The sequence below is a fragment of the Macrobrachium rosenbergii genome, chromosome 14 (genome assembly GCF_040412425.1).
Source record: "Macrobrachium rosenbergii isolate ZJJX-2024 chromosome 14, ASM4041242v1, whole genome shotgun sequence".
Taxonomy (NCBI): domain Eukaryota; kingdom Metazoa; phylum Arthropoda; class Malacostraca; order Decapoda; family Palaemonidae; genus Macrobrachium; species Macrobrachium rosenbergii.
The window spans coordinates 10,581,883-10,592,802 of record NC_089754.1 but is presented as its reverse complement, the minus strand read 5'-3'; the positions used below and the strand labels follow the sequence as shown (position 1 = coordinate 10,592,802).

The 10,920-nt window shown below is 36.5% G+C and overlaps 1 protein-coding gene across 10 annotated transcripts in view; it reads left to right on the top strand.

Moving 5' to 3' along the window:
* LOC136845717 (glutamate receptor ionotropic, NMDA 2B-like) overlaps positions 1 to 10,920 on the top strand; it is a 1,021,158-nt gene that overhangs the window by 907,472 nt on the left and 102,766 nt on the right. For 6 of the 10 annotated variants that reach the window (XM_067115914.1, XM_067115913.1, XM_067115912.1 and 3 more), the window contains 3 exons: positions 331 to 566; positions 3,409 to 3,611; positions 5,616 to 5,705. In XM_067115914.1, coding sequence (XP_066972015.1) covers positions 331 to 566; positions 3,409 to 3,611; positions 5,616 to 5,705 — 529 coding nt within the window. The remainder of the gene's footprint in view (positions 1 to 330; positions 567 to 3,408; positions 3,612 to 5,615; positions 5,706 to 10,920) is intronic. The other 4 variants (XM_067115918.1, XM_067115917.1, XM_067115915.1 and 1 more) reach the window with 1 other exon arrangement.

The window sequence follows — 10,920 nt, the reverse complement described above, 5'->3', positions numbered from 1 at the left end:
TATATATACATACATATACATACATACATACATACATACATACATACATACATACATACATACATACATACATACATCAGGAATGTAATTATACATAATTACGTTATAGGTTACAGACAAAGAATGGTAATGGAAGCACCTAAGGAAAGTAAGTAGGATGAAATTAGATAACATTAGAAGAAAAAGCAGATTTATTTTAATAAAGTATAAAATACACGTAGCATACTATGCAGACAGACACCGCGAATACCTAGGGATCAAAATATTTAGTGACACAAAAATGAATAATTTGAATGACTAATGAATTTCTTTTTTGTCTCTGTCGAACAGGTGATATGGAACGTATACAAAGGTTCTGGCTCACAGGTGCTTGCAAACCCAAAAAGCAAAATAAGCGAGCGTCGGAACCTCTGGCACTGGAGCAGTTCTTGTCAGCGTATTTACTCCTTTTCACTGGCGTCCTGTTAGCGTTGATTCTCCTCTTGCTGGAACACGTTTACTTCAAGTATGTTCGGAAGCATCTGGCGAAAACGGATTCTGGAGGGTGTTGCGCCCTAATTAGCCTGGTAGGTGGATTATAGGCTTTAGAATGTGCTACTCATCTTCCCTTTACTCGAAGTTGCTCCATCCCATGCAGGCTTTGGAATTCATCAAAAACTTCCGATGAAAGATTTTTGTACGCATGAGGAATTTTGAAACCATATTTGAATAAATTTATTCAATTTTCCCTCCCGCTAAGAGATCAGTCGATGCATTCGTTTCTACGGAACCATGCTTACGAGTTAGATTTATGTTTGCGTGAGTGTATATGAGAGAAAGGGAGAGTGACTATTCTAAAAGAATTCATCCAATATTAGTCAACCTGAAGTTTCAAGCGCACGATGAACAGCTAATAGAAAGTTAAAGTCGCTGCCAAAATATTTTGGACAAACTATAATCTGCAAGATACACATACTTGCGCCCTTAAGCCAGCACGCTCACCTACCAACGCACACAGACGCATAATATCTGAATGTTATCTGTTGCGCGTTAACTCCACACTAGACCCTTGTTTTGGCAGCATCATAACTTCAGGAGACCGTCTGCCTTTTACGGCTTCCAAATCCAATGCTATTATGTAAAACGAAATTTCTTTGCATAACAAATGACCTCGTCGAAGATTATGGTCCCAGCAGGTTGAGAAGGGTATTTGTGGGTTCTCAAGTCACTTGCCACTTGCTCTGGAGAATGTGAGACCCAGAGGTGGAAGTAGCAATTCCCTAAGGCTGTTTTTTTTTCCTTTTCTCAAAGTTTATTTCCATTTATTTTGAAAGCTAGGCGCTATAAAAATAAGAAAGCTTCATGAGCAATAACTTGCAACTTGTAGACCGAACAGTTATAATCAGAAATATCTAAAATATTTCAAGTTTCTACGAAACTGAGTTATGCTACGGCCGAAGCATAACATTTAAGCTAATTGGCGCCTCTAATGCACCCTTTTCAACACTAATGACTACGTCTTTGAACTTTGGGAGATGAGGCAGTCCATGTTGAGTAAATACCTTTGGTAATTGATATCGATGGCAATCAATACTTTGTTTTCTAAGCGAAATGAAATTTAAATTTCACTGTTTTTTGCTGAAAAGATGTCGAGACGGACAAGTAAAATATGCTGAAGAGGTTTGTTAAATAAAAACAATGGGAGGAAAGGAGTTCCACAATGTCATGAGATACTGATGATCTAATCGTTTGATTCTCGTATTGAAAACTTGTACAAAATTTTATGATGGCTGGTGATGTCTGATGTGAACAATGATTATCAACTGGAGAAGCTAGTTGCCAACAAAGTTTCGGAAAAGAGTTTTCTAAATAATATTTGTTTAACAAGTAGAGATTCGGTCAATCATAAAAGGCAACGGCTCATGAACGTCCATTCCTTGTATTATTTCGGTTAAATACAACATGAAGAGTATTATTCCAGGTGTGTGATAGGCATTGTCTGATGCTGAGGAGAAAAATAACAACAGTGCATATGTTTAGCAGACAGAAACATAGTACAAATGGTCTTAGGACAGATATTAAAATAGGTGAAGGATAGAAACGCATTGTGCACTTCAATCGCATCTGCAAAGATTGTTCCAACTTTCAGCCTCAAAGATATTCGAAGGCAAAGAAATGGCATCATACAACGAATATTATTTCCAACCTCGGAAGAGGAACTTAACTTGTGAAAAAGCGAGCATGGTGGAAAATAAAATAATGACTAATTTCATTTTACTAGGAGAGAGGGAAAGGTAGAACCATCAATGCAAACAGTAACATTTGTCTCCCAACAAAGCACAAAGACTGCAGAATCATGAGCTGACGAAAATCTTTTAATGACATAGTTACGTGAAATAGCCTGATCCAGTGATATTCCTAACTCATTGGTTTAGTATTCTTTATCATTCATATTCTGTACTTAGCATTATATTTCGTTGTCACTTTCCGCCCACTTTCCTCTATGACAATAGGAGTATTACCTGTTCTTGCTGGACTTGTGTATCAACTTGTGACGAATGCGTTAATTATTATATATTTTATTAGAATGGCCCATTAGAATCCTTTAGATGAACCTATCATTTCAAAAGCATATTTTTGAGAAGCTAGCCTTAATGCAGGAATACATCAAAAGCAGATATCTGTAGGTAATCCCTGTGAACCGTCGAATCAAAATAGCAAAACGAATATTGCATATTCTCTTCTATCCCTGTGGAAATTGTTAGGAAATATCAAGGAGAGAGAGAGAGAGAGAAGGAACAAAACTTCGCTTACAGGACGTGAAGACAAGTAACTCTATGTGCGACGATCATCAGGGATAATAAATTCAGTTAATGCTAAAAGGGTCCCAAAATAAGGTTAGCCACCACAAAAGACCAATTTGTATAGTTACTCCCCGGGTGGATGATCGCCTAACATCAAAGGTATGGGGGAATGTTGTTGAGGTTATGAGCATGGAGAAGGGAAATGGACACTCGAACCTGAAACCCTTCAGGACATCTACCAGCAACAACTCTCTGTCGAAGTTTTCATATTAGCTAAAGTTCGTACAAAGAATTTATTTACTGTCGTGTAAGACTTTTTTCTTTTATCTTTCCGTCTCATATCGCAGAATATCTCATTTTCATTGACAGAGAACGTCTTGTTTCATAGATTACGCTCTTCCTTTTCTCATCTTCATCATGTATGCTTGTTTTTATCTGCAAATATTCAGTCCGCCAGGTAGGACCTTGCTTGTTTGTCAGGTAGAACTTGAGTTGTTTTCAGTGATAAGCACGAATTTATTTTCATCCACTTTAAATAACTTCTGGCATTGCTCAGTAAATAATGAATTTATTGTGTAGACTTTGCTTCACGTGAATTGTTCTTTCTCTCTCACGAAATCTGCAGAGCATGGGTAAGTCCCTGACGTTTCGAGGGGCAGTGTTCGAGGCGCAGAATAAGTTGCGGAGGCACCGTTGCCGGGACCCCCTGTGCGACACCCACATCTGGAAGGTGAAGCACGAGCTGGATATGGCCCGAGTGAAGATCAAGCAGCTGGAAAAGGAACTGGAGTCCCACGGGGTTAAACCTAGCAGGAAATTCGCTCCCAGGTATGGTATGAAGGTGTGGGTCCTTCCTGGATGGGGGCTCTCACGAGCTAACATCCCGCTCGGTGTCTGACAGTGGTTTTGAGAAAGATGATGAGAGAAGAAAAGATACAGTGGGAAGAAAAGTTGGCCCTTATAGAAGTGAGGAAAAGGGGATTATGAAAAGAGAAAACAACATGCAAAGGGATAGAGAGTAAGAGGAACCTTAGAGTGCTAGAATAAAGAAAGAGAAATAATATGAAATAGGAGGAGGATAGGTAGGTTGGTCAGAGTAAAAGGCATGTTACTGGTGAGGGGGCGAATGGAAGAGGAGGCTATTAGTCCGATTTCTTGTATCCTGTCTTATTTTCCCACTGTTTTTCCTCTATTTCCTCTTTCAGTGTATTTCATCTAGGTTATTGTCTTTTCTTCTGAGTTCTACCACTGTCTATTGTCTGTTCTTTCCTTCCATTTAATTTCTAATTTCAAAGCAGCAGGAAGCTATCAGTATTTTTATTTTGTTTTATAGGCTAATCATTTTGAACCTTACAGATCCAGCCCTTTTATCTAATTCTCGTTCTCTTTCTTTCTCTTTCTCGCTACTTATTTTTTGTACATATCCCAGTGATATTGTTTAGTGAATTAACACATGTCAGTTCTGTGAATGTAGCCACGCAGGCGATTCCTAACAATGTGCTCTCCGCAGTTCATTTCAAAGCAATTAGAAAAATGGGGCAAACGCTTAAGCTTCTGGGAAAAAATAGTGCAGATTGACGTAAACTTCAAACATTCAGGAAACATAGCCGAGTTTATTGTAAATTCAACGAACAGAATAGTCTCTTGATAAAGAAATTACCGGGTATGCGATGTCAATGGATTTAAATTAAATTTGCCATGCTGAACCTTATAGTTTGGAGAGTTTTGCAGGGGCAGTGGAATGCAGCGAGAGAGCCACTGTTGAATGGTCTGTGTCCGAATTGTTCATAAACCCCTGTTTGTCCTGATCTAAACTCATCGTAGGGTGTGTAATTAGGTGCACTTTTTTTCTAATGCACATGGGCGATGGACGTCATGTCTCGCCGAGGATTGCTCTGTCAGATTCTCATTTACTCTACTATTTATACATATATTTTTCCTACAGTTCCCTTGCTTGTGTATTCCAATGTTTTTCTCCTCCATTTTCCTTTGCATGACCCATTTTCGTTCTGCCTTCCGAATCTGACATTGTTTTCCAGATCGTCTCGTTTGTTTCCATGGTCTGACTTTGGGATTTTGGACCCCATTTTTTCTTCTAAGAAACTAAAGGAAATGTTTCACTTACCTCATAGACGTGAAATTGATTACAATTAGTTTATTGAACTTGCATTATTTGATCACTCACATTCCCCTTTTGTTCTGGGTGAAAGAGTGAATTAGATATAATACATTATATATTTTATTACGAGTAATTTATATTGCATTTAGCAGATTTTTTCATATATTATATATCTATCCGCTTGCAGGCAGATCTAAGATACACTTAAGAGGTATTATATGCTCAGCCCATTCTAAATACCACCTTCAAAATTCGTATCCAGTTCATTTGATACTTCGCCTAAGGGCAATTCATTACCAAGTATGAATGTCACTCCTCTGAGATTTCTGTAGTTTTAAGGTCAGAAAAATTAAGTCTAAACCCAGTTGTATAATACCTGACTCTGCCTGATCCTTGCTAATCATGACCCCTATACCCACTTACCCAGACATTCCAACAGACCCCTCAAATTCATATCTCCCACAAAAACGGCCATAATTTTTTTATCATGATAAGCAAAGCGAAGATGTTGCCTGATGTATAGTCCAACCATTTTTACACATCCGCCATGTCAAACTCTTCCTCATCACGAATCCCCCACTTACCCTACACAAATGAGAATCTCCAAGCCTGACCAGACAATTAGTCTACTTTATGTGTTTTTTGCTTTTGTTTATGTATATCTCTCACTTAAGACTCTTTCCCTTCCCTCCTACCCTCCGTTCGGTGTTTAGACAAGGCAATATCCTAACCAGCTGCTGGAAACCGAACGCTCAGGACACCGATGACGAGAATATTCCCCAGTTCCTCAATGTCTACGCTAGGTAAGTTAGTTTATAAGCCTTATTATCACCAATAATTCTATTCTATAAAAACGTATAAAAAAGAAAATGATCACCCTGCTGTTGTGTGCTCTCCTATCGCCAGTTCGAGTGTTATGTATACCACCTTATCCTCCTCACTTTTCAGGAGCTAAATAGAAATAAACACACAAAGAATAATAGAAAGTTAAAGTTAAAAGTGTTTCACGTTCTCACCTGGGGGGGCGCTTCCAACGCACAAGCAACGGCTTCTTTCCATCCCCGTAGCGCACACAAGGACCACAGCTTCCACTGTGTAGATCTAGCTTGATTTTCTTTCTATGTACGCTCACTCCAGTAAAGGCGTAGCAGTTCTAGATTAGTGATGATACTCTGGCAAAAAAGAAATCACCCTGTGTACTGGCATGTCTCACACGTAGTCTCTGAAATATGATACGTTCCATTCTTATGTGCACCATATAGCATAAAGAGATGGTTCTTCTCAGAAGCCATATGCCTTAGTTTCTCTTTTTTACCTTAGAAATTTAATTCTTGCTATTAGTTACAAAATGAATGATAGAAGATGTACAGAACACTTCGAATATGACCATCGTCAGTAAGTCTTACGCTATATACAGACTCCTTCACTATGCACTGGATGCATAGTGACTGAGGGTTTCCCAGAGGAATGGAATACTTCTTGTGCAATTTATGAACGTGTATCAATCCTTTTATGCGCTTTCTTTGAAGCTATTGTATGAGTGGAAAGTTAGAATGTTGTACGTATTCTATGTCACCAACATGAAGAGAAACCATGTGTCTAAATTCTTTCATTCCATTTCATAGTTTGTAGAGCACCCGCCATTCCAGTAGAAACAGGTGTCATAGAACTTGATGGTTTTCATGTTCTATGGAAAACAGCGTATGTTAAAATCAGTGACAAGAGACTCACTGTTTTAGCATCGCAATATTCAGCTTCTAATTCCTATAAGCATGACATGCAAAGAGAAAATGATGCTCTTGAAAAATACATGCTGTATATGTATTGATGTTCTACAGACCTGAATATGTAGGTGCCTACTATAAGCTCAGTGTTTTTCAAACAAGGCAGGGCTCTGACGGCTCAAAGTTGCAAATTTGTTCATGTATTTGTGTTGTGTCTTTTGATGTTGTATGAGAAATATGTGCAGCTTAGTACCTGTTCATTTGTTCTCTATAAAGTGACCTTAGATAGAAGTTGATAATGTCCATGAATATGTACAATCCTGTCAAATAACTAAATTTGACCAAAATACTATTAATATGTGTATTCTTGTCAAATAACTAAATTTGAACAAAATTCTATTAATATCTCAATAAAAGAAATGTAGACATAATATAGTAAATTAAATCATTTAATTTCATGTCCAAATATCCGATAAACTGTACAAATTAAAATTAATGTTAATTACAAAAGTTGAGCTTCGGTGCATTTCCAGACAATAAAATAACATCTTAATTCAATTGCGTTTGCCAGCTCTGAATAAATACAAAATCAGTATAATGCCAAAAATGATTTGTGCCTGAGTAGCCTAGAACAGAAGTGATTTTTCACACGTAACAATTAATTGAAAAGCTAAGCCAGACATCGTTAAGATGAAAGATTCGATTCCAAATTTTTTTTTTTTTTTTTGAAAGGGCCGTAAATTGTATGGTGCTGGTGAATAGATCTATAAGGAATTGTTTTTGTAGTTCATTTCCTTACACGATTTTCAAGGACCTATTTTTCAGACCTTCTTACTTCTAAGGTTTTAAGTTACAAACAACTTTATAGATTTTTAAAAGTTTTCTCTCATAAACTTTGAGCTACTTGAATAATTGCCATTGCATATATTTTTCTGAAATAATTAACTAAAATATTAACGGATATAATTATCTACCAGGCTGCATAAAAACCGTTTTTTCTAATAGGCGGGGTATCCTTCATTACTGCCACAACAGTATTAGAATAATTTTTCTAACAATTGGAAATAGATCGGTTGCAATCTTTGGAAAACTACATAATTTGGTTGAGTCACCTTTATGTCATGAGCATGAAAGCACCATGAATAGGGAAATTGAAAGCATACAGCACAATCAAAGTTAGGGCGCAGCTCTTGCCGGCATATCGTGAAGAACAAGATTATCTAAAAGTTATTGATGGTACTGAATTAGCTAATTTTTGGAGTGTGACACCTGTTTTGTATTACAAGAGATTTTTTGTTCGTCAAGTGAAAATGAATTAGAAAAGTTTACAGAGAAATTTCACACCCTTCATCAGATTTAGAGTGAAAGTTGCAATAATGATTTCCTCTACTTTCTCAATGACACTATTGCATTTTAGTACTTACAGGATTTTCATATCTTCAGAATTTCTTATCTTGCTTTTGCCACAACATAGACTTCCATAATAGTACTTGGTTCGTTTTTTTACGTGGTTTATCCTTTTATTTATTTTTGTTTAATTTTTAGAAATTACAGGTATTGCCATCCGAATATTTATTAGAAGTTTCTGGTCTTCTTACATATGGCTCCCGAAAGTTTCAGATTCTAATAGCCTTTCCTTATATGTTAACAGTTGCTTTTTTTCAGAAATGCGCCAAAATATCAGTTACCGTTTGTCTTAGAAACGAATATTTAACATTGTAATAACATTATCTTTCCTAAAAATGTATAATTTTTTTGTTACCGTATTGCAATCAGCGTCATTGATTTTATGTTCCGTTCAATTTAATTCAGTGACTGGAATATAATAATAGCAATTGGAATGACTTAATATTATATGAGCACGATGTATGATTACCCCTATTTTATTTTCAAGTTTACATTACTGTGAAGAAAGAAAAAATCTTTCAATGGAATATTCTTTATGTTCGGTATCATCCCTATCCGGCGTGGATAGTCAATACAGAAACATTTGATGAATATAAATACGGAGGAGTAATATGTTAGTGGATAATAAACGAATGATAGACATTATAAATAATGTTAATATATGAAGCAATGGCAGTATAGAGCACCGATTTGGTTCACAAGCTTTCATAGTGAAGTCAATACAAATTTGTCAAATTCAGGCGTTGTTTGGAGAAGAATATCCATATAAGTTCAACAAAGAAGTATAATGTACAAAATTTTCCATGAGGGAATATCAGAGGGTAATAGAGTAGGTGAACCGAAGAACTTTGAACATATCCGCAAGTTTTACGAGAATTTGATATCCGAAAATTATCAAAGAAACATAGATGAATTTCACATGAAAAGCGTATGCTGAATCAAATAGAAATTTACGTGATTCCTGAAATATTCGTCGTTTTTCAACTTTATCAGTTAAGTGTTACATTATATATATATATATATATATATATATATATATATATATATATATATATATATATATATATATATATATATATATATATATATATATATATATATATAAAATGTGTGTGTATAATGTAACATATATTATAAATGAAGGCAAATGCCATGAAGGAAAAGTGAAACAACGGAGTGATTGATAGGCCTTTTGACACACGGTCCTCTGCTAGCAAAGGACTGTGTGTCGAAAGGCCTAACAACCTCTTCGTGAAATTTGCCTTTATTTATACATTCATCACGTTCCATATTTTCGTGAATCAGTGATACATTATACATATATATATGTGTATGTATGTAGTGTATGTATGTATCCTAATAAGTGTGAATGTGCGTGTGTGTGTATGTGTGTGTGGAAGTTGTGAGTAATATTGTTTAAAAATTCAGTTCACTCAAACTTACACATAAATTGACTATCGCTTTCATTCATGTGGCGTTATATAAAGAATTGTTATGGTTCTTTATCTCCGTAGCACTTCTTTCTTCATCTGATACTACTAAACTTAGATTTCAATCGCTTTCACTAACTTCATAATTTCCACCAAGGATAATCAGTATAAATCCTCTTTGTTGACGAAAGGATTGAATTCGCTACCATCCGTTATTATTTCGTAAGAACTGTAAACTAGACGGTGCCAAGGTTTAGCTGTATGGAGATCAGGATGGTTCTTATTCTACCTGGATGAATGATGTTCACATTTATCAAATACATACACTTCTCAGTTCGACGCTTCTTTGGACAGTCTAGTCAAGCAAATTTGATTCTTGCCTCCAGTCCTTCAGCCCTTAATATCATTTTTAGGAGTAGAGTTTATTGTCATGGCGCTCATATTTCCAGTTGCCTTTAATCAACTCCCGCAACCATGGAGAGCAATAGTTACCCGCTCTGTCTTTTAGTCTTTGAAAAGGAAAATCTTCATCATACCCTATTGCTTTGCATTACAAAATGCCTTCTTACCCATCTCCCTCAGTTTAAGCTTTCTGTAAAAGAAAACTACTATGCCGGCTTTGTCTGTCCGCACTTTTTCTGTCCGGCCTCAGATCTTAAAAACTACCGAGGCTAGAGGGCTGCAAATTGGTATGTTGATCATCCACCCTCCAATCATCAAGCATACCAAATTGCAGCCCTCTAGCCTCAGCAGTTTTTATTTTATTTAAGGTTAAATTTACCCATAATTGTGCTTCAGGCAACGATATAGGACAGGCCAACACCGGGCCGTGGTTAAACTTTCATGGGCCGAGGCCCATACAGCATTATACCGAGGCCACCGAAAGACATCTACTTTCGGTGGCCTTGATTATACGCTGTACAGTAAACTCGATTGCGTCGAAGAAACTTCGGCGCATTTTTTACTTGTTTTTGCAGCTCATCGCTTTGATGAATTTCATTAATTACTTTTAATTACTTCGTTTCACTTTGAGTCGCGTTATTGCGTAGGGTATTCACCCCTATTTTGGCACAAGCGTTTCTCCCCTATTACAGCAGTGATTTATTGTGAATTACCTCTGACCTCTCATATAATTCGTCTTTCTATTCATCACGAGATTTTGCAGCTTTGACTGTTACTCATAATAAAACCAGTTCGTGACTACTGTTTCTAGTCATTAGAATTTTGATCAGTACACCACTCCTTATTGAAAATGTTAAAATGACAGCTGGCCATCACTATTTTTGGTATATTAGCAATGGTATGTGGTTTTGAATACCACGTTTTCTTTTCCGTAACCAGTATGAATTTGCACGAACTGAGTTCTATGATGGATTTTCAATAACAGTTGACAACGGAGCAATAATGTTACTTCAGCGTCACATCTGATTTGGGTTGCTTAATTGAAGTATTACTAG